The sequence below is a fragment of the Malaya genurostris genome, chromosome 2 (genome assembly GCF_030247185.1).
Source record: "Malaya genurostris strain Urasoe2022 chromosome 2, Malgen_1.1, whole genome shotgun sequence".
Lineage (NCBI taxonomy): Eukaryota > Metazoa > Arthropoda > Insecta > Diptera > Culicidae > Malaya > Malaya genurostris.
Window position 1 is genome coordinate 331,142,610 of NC_080571.1, and position 12,114 is coordinate 331,154,723.

The window sequence follows — 12,114 nt, forward strand, 5'->3', positions numbered from 1 at the left end:
AAAGTCTTGCGGTCCCATGCGTAATTCCTGAATTTCATGCGGACTTCCGGATCCGGAAATATAGCGTAAAGTGGGTTAAAAATTGTATACCATCACTGAAAATGAGGAAAAACTTAAAAAAAATTCTAAATCGACCTCAAATCTTTTCTAATTGATAGTTTTTATCAGTAGACGGTCAAAAAACTGACTTCGGTTATTCTTTTAAGAATCTAAGAAAATTATTTTGAAGAATACCGCAGTATTATATATAATAGTATGATTGATATGAGAAAGGCATCATTACACCACTAGGTGGATTAAAACAGGTTTTTCTTTGTATAGAAAGGCTAAGGCCAGTGTTGGCCCATCTTGTCCGTGTATTGTTAGATTATTATATTACTTTATGTTTTAATTTCGATTGTGGTTTTATTCACATGTATTGTTCATTTTTATTCTTGTAGGTTATATTTCGATTGTGGTTTTAATTTCGATTATTTTATTTATTTTCGGTAGTAATGTCTTTTACAGTGACTCCCGATGATAGTTTCACGGCGTCGCAACACTAATTAACTCTAGGACGCGAAAAATACACAAATTTTCATCGCACTAGTGCGAAACAACATCCTCACACGTTGAGAGCTCCACCGGAAGTCTAAGAATAATTGCCTTTTGCGTACTTTAATGTTTCCGTGTATAGTATCATTTGAAAAGGAGATGCGAGCCGTGCAGGAAAGATTCCCAGATTGAAGAGTTCAACTGTAAAGATATTTGTTATAAACAATTTTAATTGATTAACTAAAACGACTGAAAGTTTATCCGAAATGTCATAAAATTTCCTTTTTTCAATGTTCATTCTTGTTCTATGTATATAGAACTCATTCCATCACGATTGGACTGGAAATGTTGATGGAAAAGATATGTTTCGTACGATTTACTGGCATCACTTAGCATAATAACAAACCAAATTGACAGCATCGAAACAGTGAATTCTTTCTAATGCTGAAATTCTGCGCTATCAACCAGATGTGATTGTGTTCTGTACGTTTCGAATCATGTCAAAAAAAGTTGATTACTAGGTAAGGTATCATAAAAAAATATAACCGGTTTAAAACGTGTTTGATAAATCATTGTTAATCGTGCAACTGATAAAAAATAAGACTGTTGGCGTTGCTCCTAGAAAAGCTCCGAGGCAAGTGAAATAACAAAAAAACATGAGTCAACTATTCCTAGCATAAAAAGGGATTTCTGAACTTGACAAAGGTAGGATTGCTACGATTCTATGTTTGGATCGGAAAATTGATTGCTTTTCTTCTAGAATGTCTTACTGGCAGTTTTCCTGGACGGATGTGTGCCCCTCGGGAGTGCGCCCATGGGTGAAAGATTACAACGAGTTGGCCCCGTGCTTCCAGGAGATTTGCTTGCAACTTCCGATTCTGGTGTTGTTCGCTGTGCTGTCCTCTTTCTACTACGGATGCCGTTTTCGACGGGTGCTTCGAAATGCAACTCAAATGAGGGCCCTCCGGTTGCGAATTGTAGCATCCTTCGGTTTGGGTCTCGTTCCTGTGCTGAAGCTGTTTTATATGATACGGATCAATGGACAAATTTATCCCATCGACGTGCTGCTGGCATGTGTTCAGTTTGTGGCTTGGACGGTTCACATCGGCTTTCTGTCCAGTTGGATTGGGCGGGGTTCGTTGAGCCACCGAGGACCGCTCTGGATGATTGTGCTGTGGACCTCGCTGCTAGCTTTGTCGGGCATATGGGTTCATACAAATTTCCGATCGGAATACTGGATTTGGTATGTGAGTGATTTTAGCTTGTTCGTGGTTTACGGAGGCACTTTGATTGCCTCGGGCAATGCTCATTATGTGCGCGAACAGAGAACGGTTGACCAGGAACGCGAGGCATTGCTGTCGCGAACCTATACGCGTTTTCTAGACGATATCGATGAATCGGCGTTGGGACCGATTGAGGATGATGCTAACTTTCTATCGAGACTAGTTTTCCAGTGGGTAAAACCACTGATTGTGAAAGGGGTGGCCGGAAAGTTGCGAAAGAATGACGATCTGTTCGATCTACCGGAATGTCTGAACATGAACCAGATTGTGGAGAAACTTCAGAAACAGTTGAGTGCTGCTCATTCGCTGTTTAAAGCTCTTCACAAATGTTTCGGATGGGAATTTTACTCGATTGGCTTGCTGCGATTGTTGGCAGATCTTTCGGGCTTTGCTGGACCGGTGCTGCTAGGAGGTTTACTACGTAGTGAAAATTTCATCAATGGAACACTTCCATCGGATGACTGTCGGCAGAATTGCAACATAACAGACATGCGAGCATATTATTATGCTTTCGGACTTATGTGGGCTACGCTGATAAGCTGCTTTGCCGGTGTGCATTTCAATTGGCGAATGACACTGGTGAGTACGAAAATGCGCATGAGTTTGGTTACGGCCATCTACCGGAAATCATTGACCGCCAAGGGACTCCGCAATGCTCGTCCCGATATTCTCAATCTAATGTCAACCGATACCGATCGAATTGTGAACTCGTGCATTAGCTTCCACTCGATGTGGAGTATTCCGTTTCAATTGTTTACCACCCTCTACCTGTTGTACACCCAGCTGGGGCTAGCATTTCTGGCCGGTGTGGCTTTTGCCATTCTCTTGATCCCCATCAATCGGCAGATAGCGTTAAAAATCGGTCAGCTCTCGCAAGGTCTGATGACGGCCAAGGACGGACGTATTTCCGTTACGACGGAAACAATCACCGGTGCGAAGCACATCAAACTGAACGCCTGGGAGGATGTGTTTATTGGGAAAATTGAACAGATTCGTCGGGAGGAGGTTGGTTTTCTGTCTCGACGCAAGTATCTGGATGCGCTGTGTGTGTATTTCTGGGCTACCACACCGGTGCTGATGTGTTTGCTGACGTTCGGCACTTCGGTGCTGCTCGGAAGCACACTCACGGCTGCCACCACCTACACCAGCGTGGCGTTGCTGAACATGTTAATCGGACCGCTGAACGCTTTTCCGTGGGTACTGAATGGACTAACCGAGGCATGGGTCTCGTTGAAGCGCGTTCAGGAGTTGATTGATGTAAGTGTTGAAAAGGAAATGTGATTTGGCTTTCATTTTTTTTCTCTTTTGTAGCTCCCAAACATTGACTTGACTGAGTACTACAAACCACTTCATCAGATGGACATTGCATTTTCCGGGTCCTCGCCTCGACCTGTGGTAATTGCAATCAAAGATGGTTATTTCGAGTTCGAAACGCAACGCAGTCGTAAAGAGTTAAATCTGGTTCAAGAGGACATCATTGATTTTCGGTTCCTGAATTTAAATCTACAGATTCGACGAGGTGAACTGATTTGCCTGGAGGGACCGGTCGGGGGAGGAAAAACCTCTCTGCTGGAAGTGATACTGGCGAACTTCAAGTGCACTCAAGGAATCGTAGCACTGGAAAATGTTGACGAGGGGTTTGGATATGTTGCGCAATCGGCTTGGCTTCAGCGGGGAACGATTCGGGAAAATATTCTGTGGGGTGAAATGTACGATGATGTTCGGTACAAGGCAGTCATTCATGCGTGTGCTTTGAACTATGACTTGAACGTGCTGAAAGGAGACAGTATGGGAGTGGGCGAGCAGGGGCGAACTCTGTCCGGAGGGCAAAGAGCCCGAATAGCTTTCGCGAGAGCAATTTATCAAAACAAAGATGTTTATCTGTTGGACGATATTCTGTCGGCTCTTGATGCCCATGTGGCATCGCATATAGTGCGACATTGTATTTTTGGATTGCTTAAATCCAAAACACGTATCATCGTGACTCAACATCCAACGGTGCTGACTCGAGCCAATCAAATTCTTCACATCGAAAAAGGAGTCGTAAGTCAAAGCGATATTTCCAGCTCCGCTTCGATGATGAGCGAGTGTGACGAGGAGGGAGATGATTCGTCGCACACTTTGGACATCGATTACGAACCGCAGTCTCCGAACAAAGCGGACGATAGCCGAAGTGTGGACAGTGTGATGGCCGAGGAAACGAGAGAGTTCGGTCATCTCGATAGAAAGGTGTTGAGTGCCTATTGGCGTGCGATGGGACGGTCACTTGGTTTTTGGGTTATCTTTCTGGTTCTACTGATGCAAGTGTCACGCAATTTGACCGACGCCTGGCTAGCCTATTGGGTGGGCACATCATCGACTGGAATTACGCCACCCGGCAATGGCACCGAAATGCTACAACAAAACCAAGACCAGGAGGACACTCTGTGGAGTAGTGATTATTTTCGGAGCTTAGTGGCGATGGCACAAGATTTCCTCGGTTCTCTCACCAAGGGTGTCAATCATCAATCGGAACTTTCCGCAGAACTACAACAGGAAGCTCTGCTAGAAACCGTAGATAACAAAACGCTCACTCTCTACTATCTAGGAATTTATAGTGGCCTGGCAGTTGGAAACTCGCTGATTACCTTCGGACGGGCGTTTTTGTTTGCCTACGCCGGAATCAAGGCCGCAAAGTGCATTCATGATAAACTTCTGAAAAGCGTCATTTATGTAAGTTAGTAACAGTTTTTTTTAACCGATCAATGACTGATCCTTTCCCTTTCCAGACCAAATTTGAATTCTTCGACGTGGTCCCGTTGGGTCGCATCCTGAATCGTTTCTCGTCCGATGTCTACACAATCGATGACTCGTTGCCGTTCATCACCAACATTTTGCTGGCACAGTTTTTCGGTTTGCTCGGTGCCCTCGCCATCAGCCTGTACGCCATGCCATGGCTTGGGCTGTTGGTTATTCCTCTGTGTCCGATCTATCTGACACTGCAGAATCAGTACCGGTACGCTTCCCGGGACATCAAACGACTGTCGAGCAATGCACTGTCTCCGCTTTATGCGCACTTCACCGAAACGCTGCAGGGAATGACCACGATTAGGGCGATGCGGGGTGAGGCTCGTTTCAAGCGAGATTTCATTTTCAAGCTGGGTGAAAGCATCAAAGTGCAACTGTCGGCTTCGGCTGCTCAGCAGTGGTTGGGCCTTCGGCTTCAACTGCTTGGTGCGGTCCTCGTGGGTGGTGCCGGTTTACTAGCTGCCATCACATCGGCACATTTAACGTCCCCGGAAATGGTTGGTTTGGCCATCTCCTATGCACTTTCGATCACCGGATTGTTATCTGGTCTGTTGAATGCTGTTTCCGAGACTGAGCAAGAGTTCGTGGCGGTCGAAAGGATCAATCAGTACTGTGAACTGGAACGCGAGGTAAATGCCGACGGAACGGCCGATCCGCCGTTCGGTTGGCCATATCAGGGTGTTGTGATGTTTGACAAAGTATTTCTAAGATACCGTGAACACTTGCCTCATGTCTTAAATGGGATTTCCATGCACATCTCTTCATGCGAGAGAATTGGTCTAGTTGGCAGAACGGGTGCAGGTAAGACTTCTATTTTAGCTTCCATGTTACGTGTCGTGCCACTTGCCCAAGGAACGGTAACGATTGACAACATGAATATAGCCACTTTACCGTTGGATGTAGTCAGAAGTCGAATAGCCATTGTTTCCCAAGATCCGTTCCTATTCAAAGGTAGCATTCGAGAAAATCTTGATCCACGGAATCTTCATTTAGATTCCGAAATTTGGGAAGCCATCACTCGATGTCTGGCGAGCCCGTTGGTTCAGGCACTGGGTGGTTTAGATGCCAAATTGGATCCCAGTGGATCCAACTTATCCGCTGGCCAGAAGCAACTACTTTGCCTTACAAGAGCTTTGTTGAAGAAATCCAAAATCGTACTGATTGACGAAGGTACGGCAAACCTAGACTATGAATCGGAATCGGCCATTCAGCTGGTACTGAAAAATGCTTTCCGTGGTCGGACTGTGATATTGATTGCTCACCGCCTGAATGGGTTACAAAATACCGACCGGATCGTTGTGATGAGTGATGGAGAAATTGCGGAACAAGGAGCCCCGAGAGAGCTGGCCCAAAACTCCGAAACACTGTTCTATTCGATGCTGCAAGAGCAACATAACACCGATTTTGCCAAGAGATAGACTTAACCGACTTATGTTTGCCACCTTTGATCTACTACTAGTCCTTTAGAAAAGTTTGTGGCTCTATTTTAACACCTCACGAGGTTCCATAACTAAAAACCTTAAGAGAAAAAAACACTATTATTTCTTAATTAATAACGTTTATTCTTATATGTAGCAGATATTTTTTAAATAGACTGTTTAAGTAAGCGTTGGAATATGAAGAAAAACGAAAAGATCGATGCAACTTCGATCACTCAGTATATGGTTGTCAATCATTTCATAATCGACGGAACCAAAAAGAAAATTCTCCCGCACATTTTGCGAATTTCACGCTTCATGTTTCACCCGGTCCAGTGCGATGAAGCATTGTTTGGTTTGCAAGTCATGGTAGCCGACCGGACCGACCTCACAATCCGCACATATTAGGTACTTGACGTTATTGACCGTATGCGAGAAGCCAATGTTTTCAAACGTGTACATATCGCTGACGACCCAAAAGTCCTTCAGTTTCTCGCAAACGAATTCCGATGGTTCGCTTCCACCCGCCGGCTGTTGTTTTTTCTGCTGCGACTCCGGAAGATCAAACTGAGAAGTACGGTAATCTGTTAAATCATTTCAATTTTCCGTTATTCTAAACTGAACATCAGTTTAAATTAAGCTCCGTTCATTTCCCTCTGATATCGATATTTGCACAAAACAGTTACCTCGACTTCCACGTAATCGGCACAGACCGGCTTCAGCATCAGTGACTCGCAGTGGCTACATTTGACGTTGGTTTTATTTTTCGAATTCTCAACTAAATCAGTTAAATCTTTGGATGATTTGGTAGTCATTTTAAACAATTTGATTAACTATTCACTATTATTTTGAGGTAAAAAATTAACACTCTTCGCAAAACCGCACGTAGAGAGCAAATTGTTGGTAAACAAAAGTGAAAGTGACTGCGATAAACATCGAAATTTTCGTTTTTGTCAGTGTCATCGAGCCGCAGTGACAGCGACAGCATCGTTACAGTACTACTCATATTTTCCGGACAATTATTCGTCCGCTTGCAATGCAGTTGTTTTTAGCGTGCAATCAAAAAATAAATCATTTGAGTTTCATAGGATTTGCCTCGTTTGATTAGTTTTTGCTACTTTACGATTCCTTTTTACAGGGTCCGCCATGTAACGTTTTTTTAAACATACAATAAAACACAAACGGTTCATCAGATTTCAAAATTTATTTTTTCATATTAAAGTACAATCCTTCCGGTTAATTGTGGAATATAATTTCATTCAAATGGCTGCCTCGGCTGGCCTTGCAGTACGCCATACGGTCGGTCCAGTTTTTTTTAGTACATTTTCGATTGTATTTATTTCAACTATGGCTGCACGAATGTTGTCCTTCAAGGCTTGAACTGTCTCTGGCTTGTCCACATAACACTTATCTTTGACAGCCCCCCAAAGATAATAGTCTAACGGCGTCAATTCACAGCTCCGAGGCGGCCAAACGACATCCGAATTTCGACTGATAATTCGATCTTCGAAGACTGTGCGCAGAAGATCGATCGTAGCGTTGGCTGTGTGGCACGGAGCGCCGTCTTGTTGGAACCTAATGTTTCCAAGCCTTCCTCTTCAAGTAACGGGAAGAACCAATCGCTAATCATGGCGCAGTAGCGCTCGCCATTGACCGTGGCGGCGGCTCCTGCCTCATTTTCGAAGAAAAATGGCCCAATGATGCCGCCAGACCAAAATCCGCACCAAACCGTCACTCTCTGAGGATGCATCGGCTTCTCCATGATAACGTGTGAGGCTTCCGTCCCCCAAATGCGACGATTTTGCTTATTAACTACCCGCCGAGATGAAAATGTGCCTCATCCGAGAAGATGATTTTTTGGCACATATTCCGCAACATTACCATGATTTTCAAAGTAAAACTGCACTATTTTCACGCGTTCCTCAAGCGTATACACAACCATTTTCGTTCAGCGGAAGGATAAAACTAAGTTTCTGTCAAATCAGTTTTTTGTATGCACATGAGGGATTGACGAATATCAAATGAAGGTGAATAAAAAAAAGAAAAAAGAAGGAAGAGAGAAATAAACAAGACTCATACAGCGAGATAATGACGCAATTTCGCCTGTACAATTTTGACAGCTGCCGGAATGCAGCCAGCCTTCTGAGGGTTGCCAGAATTCCTCACAAGCGGGCGGGTTTGTTAAACGAAAAAAATGGCATTCGGTTCAACGGTCTGTTTCAAAATCGGCAAACGAAGGTCCCGTGTTGGCCTCCCGTTGAACGATTGATTGGACTTTCATTGGACTAATGATCCAATGTATTGGACCAATGAAGAACCACCGTTGAACGTTTTTTTCTAATAGCCAGCAGAAGCCTGGCAAGATTGCGGCAACTGTCTAAATTTTGCAGGCGAAATTGCGTCATTCTCTCGTCACGTCACGTCTTGCAGGATCGCTCTTCCTTCTTTTTTTCTGTTCGATTTAATTTGATATTCGTCAATGCTGCATGCACATCCCAAAAATGAAAACGAGTCATAAGACCAGGTAAATGAAATAAAAAACTGGTATATTGAGAGAAAAGCTTTGCATATCATGTTTTTTAGTGCAGCTTTTTGTCTTCGCCCTTTATTTAAATTTTGAATGAAAAAAAAGTACGGGTGTGTAATGTCAGAGACATAATTGGATGTCGTGAATACGAATATAACATGCTTTATTTATGCTTCTGAATTCGAATTGGTAGTTGATCAATTGTTTGAATTGTGCAACTTTCCCCTCTTTTTATTACTAGAAATTTAAACGATGCGCCTAGACTAAATTACAGATTAGTTACATTAAACATTCTGAAACGCAATTAAATATCATGAAATAAGCAGTATAGTTCTTTATAATAAAAAAATGGTGGCTCTGAAAAGAAATTTTTATAAAAGCGTTCGTGATGAAGAGTGACGATTTGACGAGTGACGATGAAGAGTTAGTTCAGCACGCAGACTCTGAATTCTAAACCCATATTCCAGAACTAAGCTCTGAAACCTGAAGACGATTTTTCGCCATGACTACCAAAATGGGTTTTATAGAGTACAGTAAAGTAAATTTCCGCATAATTCTTTAGGAGTATTATTATGGTTCTAAAAAGAACCGAATAGAAGAAGTCTGAAATAAAGAACTGGATCCTGAGTTCAAGAACTAAATTTAGAACCAATAACAGACTCAGAATCCAGTTTCAATTCTAGAATTGCAATTTCGAAACTCAAATTAGTTCCGGAATACAGTTCCAGAATCCAGTTTCAGCACGCAGGTTCTGAATTCTAAACCTATATTGCGGAACTAAAATCTGAAATTTGAACTTCTCGTTACGACTACCGAAAAGCAAATGATGCCAGTCTTCTCGCCTTGATGACCAGCAAGCGAATGAAAGTTTCTACCTGAGCGTTTGAGGTTTTAACCACGCAGATGGTGCTCTCTCCGTCGCTGCTGGTTGATGGTTTATCTCCCGCGACGTCTGCTACCATCGAAATCGTCGTCCTTGCGCGAAAAATCCAAGCGAAAGTAAAGAGTTTTCCGCATTATTTTGAAATTTTGAGAAAACTTAATTTTTGAGATGTTTGTGGTTATCTAACACTGTTCAAAATATTATCCTAAATTCCTGATCATATTTTTGATGACATAGTGAAAGAATTATGTTGCTGCAATTAATACAAGTCGAGATATTCGCAGAACTCCGGCAAAAATGGCTGGGAGACATAGCCAGCCGTCTGGGAGGAAATCTGCCCGCCGCGTACAAGTGGGCGGCAGACTGAGGTGCATTGTTGAGCCATTTTTTACACGAGCCCCGTTGGACTAATTTTACTGCAGAATTTCTAAAGTTTTTTCCACTTATTTGTTTAAACTAACGATACATACCTGCACAATACTTCTACTTCACGTAGAATAACAACAAATTTTCTTTCTATGTAAAGGTAACACTTAATTTTCACACTATTTTTGCAAGAGTTGTGAAAATTAGTTGGATGCATTCTCATGGAGGCATTCACACACAACGTCATCGTCACGGAGCGTCTGAAGATATTTGAAATTTTTACCTGGCATCTCTGTTTAAGAAGATGATGATGAGATGATGTGAATTGTGCATAGACTGATTTTTGATTCACAGATTTTTGAAAAAATCTGGAACTGACAAAAAAATACATGACCAAGTTTTACCTAAGTTGATATAATGAAGAGAAAAATTGTTTTGCGTTTTCTGTCTTCATAATCAGCCAATTGACATCATTTGAAATCAATAATTTTGTTCACTGAGCAAATAACCCATTGTTTTGAATAGTCTCACTTTGATTGGCATATTGTCGCAAAACTGAAATGTAGAGGCGCTGCTTGTTTAGAGATGATACTTGCAGCAAGAGCTGTCAAATCGGTAGGAAAATTTCTAATTACTCCACCTTTTCAACGATTTCTTATGAAAACGGGCAAATTCATTTGAAAAATCATAGTAGAAGTTGAAGAAAAAGTTTTTACTCTGAGGCGTTAATGTTAGTTTATTGTGCGAAATCTACCGTTTATTCAGAACAGAGCATTAAACTTGGTTTGATACCATTTTTCAAATGTCTAGAAATAACAAATAAAGTATCCGATATAAATAGTACTCGATCGCTATACATTCTAGTACTCGAGAAATCAACGTTACACTGGTTTCTCTTTAAACAAAATGTTGATCCGAAAAAACCTAACCTTGCCCAATTTTACACTTTACTGAAGATTTTCCATGTTTAATCGTAGTTTACACTAAAAAAAGTAGTAGTAATCACTTTGAAATCGATTTTCTTCTACTCCGAGTGTACTTTTATCACAGACTAACAGACAGGACACTCAAATTAGATTCTTCAATCATTTTAACGGTCTTTTCGAATATTCCTTTATTTGGGACAGTACTCACATGTGTCATGATGGCGCCACGTTACCCTATCAAAAACATCCTGTCTGTCATCTAGACTGTGTTTATTTTTTTCATTTACCAACAGAGTTGCCATTCATACAGAATTACCTGTAATGTATTGATTTGTATACGTCCATGCGAATTTCATGCAGGATACAGATTTAATACATATGGCCAAAACTATATACATAATTGTGCCTATTTCTCATCCTCCAACGCAAGACAAAATCGAACCCGTTTTGTTACAATATTTACTTGCTTCTGGTCTGCCGCCACTTAATTTCTGGTGAAAACTACCGACACAATAAAAAATAGTCTAGATGAACAACGTTGAGTCAAATAAATGGTTACCTTCCAACATCGCGAAAAAGTTAAATATATTATCAACGTAATCCAATAATTTATTGTGACGATTCATTTTCAAATATTTTGATGAAATCAGGCATCCCTGCAAGCAGCTGATCGGTGTTGACAAACGAGGGGAAACCAACTAGTAAAAAAACTTTTACATAACACAAGGGGTGTACAGATAGTAAATAGTTCGCGCAGTACAATATAGGTGGAGCTAGTGCATCACGAAAAATTATTTTTTATAAGAATTTACTCATACTGTCATGTCTGTTAGTCTGTGCTTTTATTGCTAATATCTATTTGTACTCTTGAATAAACGATAAAAATGTTGCAAATCACTACTGCCGATATGAAAATTTCCGAAAGAATCCTCCTTTTCTTGGTTCTATTTTTCATTGGCAGGTGTCGCTACCGGTAAATCAGCTTTGCGACAATTTGCCAATTGGCATATTGTCGCAAAACTGAAATGTAGAGGCGCTGTTTGTTTAGGGATGATTCTTTCATCAAGAGCTGTCAAATCGGTAGGAAAATTTCTAATTACTCCACCTTTTCAACGATTTCTTATGAAAACGGGCAAATTCATTTGAAAAATCATAGTAGAAGTTGAAGAGAAAGTTTTTACTCTGAGATGGTAATGCTAAGGTTAGGTGTCCTGTGTGAATCAATATTAAAATTAATGATATGTTTATAATTGATTACACCGAATCGCTCCGCCTCCGCCGCCGATATTTTCAGGAAATGGCATCACGCTGATTCGCCGCCGCCGCTGGCTAAAAGACCAGCCGCCGATGTTGACAATTTTGATCGGCTCACAGGTCTAGTTTGAATTTG

The 12,114-nt window shown here is 41.6% G+C and overlaps 2 protein-coding genes across 3 annotated transcripts; one reads left to right on the forward strand and one right to left on the reverse strand.

Moving 5' to 3' along the window:
* The first annotated feature begins 949 nt into the window (after positions 1–949).
* Positions 950–6,264, forward strand: LOC131431562 (ATP-binding cassette sub-family C member 10). Of its 2 annotated transcripts, XM_058597360.1 has the most exons (5): positions 950–1,055; positions 1,137–1,239; positions 1,295–3,074; positions 3,129–4,529; positions 4,586–6,264. In XM_058597360.1, exons 3-5 carry the CDS (start codon positions 1,296–1,298, stop codon positions 6,020–6,022), a joined length of 4,617 nt encoding a protein of 1,538 aa, XP_058453343.1. In that variant the 5' UTR covers positions 950–1,055; positions 1,137–1,239; position 1,295; the 3' UTR covers positions 6,023–6,264. The 2 variants fall into 2 exon arrangements, with proteins under 2 accessions (XP_058453343.1, XP_058453342.1); XM_058597359.1 differs by having other exon boundaries at positions 990–1,239.
* Positions 6,172–6,945, reverse strand: LOC131431563 (guanine nucleotide exchange factor MSS4 homolog). Its single transcript, XM_058597361.1, has 2 exons — positions 6,709–6,945; positions 6,172–6,589 (listed from the first exon to the last, which is right to left on the reverse strand). Exons 1-2 carry the CDS (start codon positions 6,835–6,837, stop codon positions 6,332–6,334), a joined length of 387 nt encoding a protein of 128 aa, XP_058453344.1. The 5' UTR covers positions 6,838–6,945; the 3' UTR covers positions 6,172–6,331.
* Positions 6,946–12,114: the final 5,169 nt, after the last annotated feature.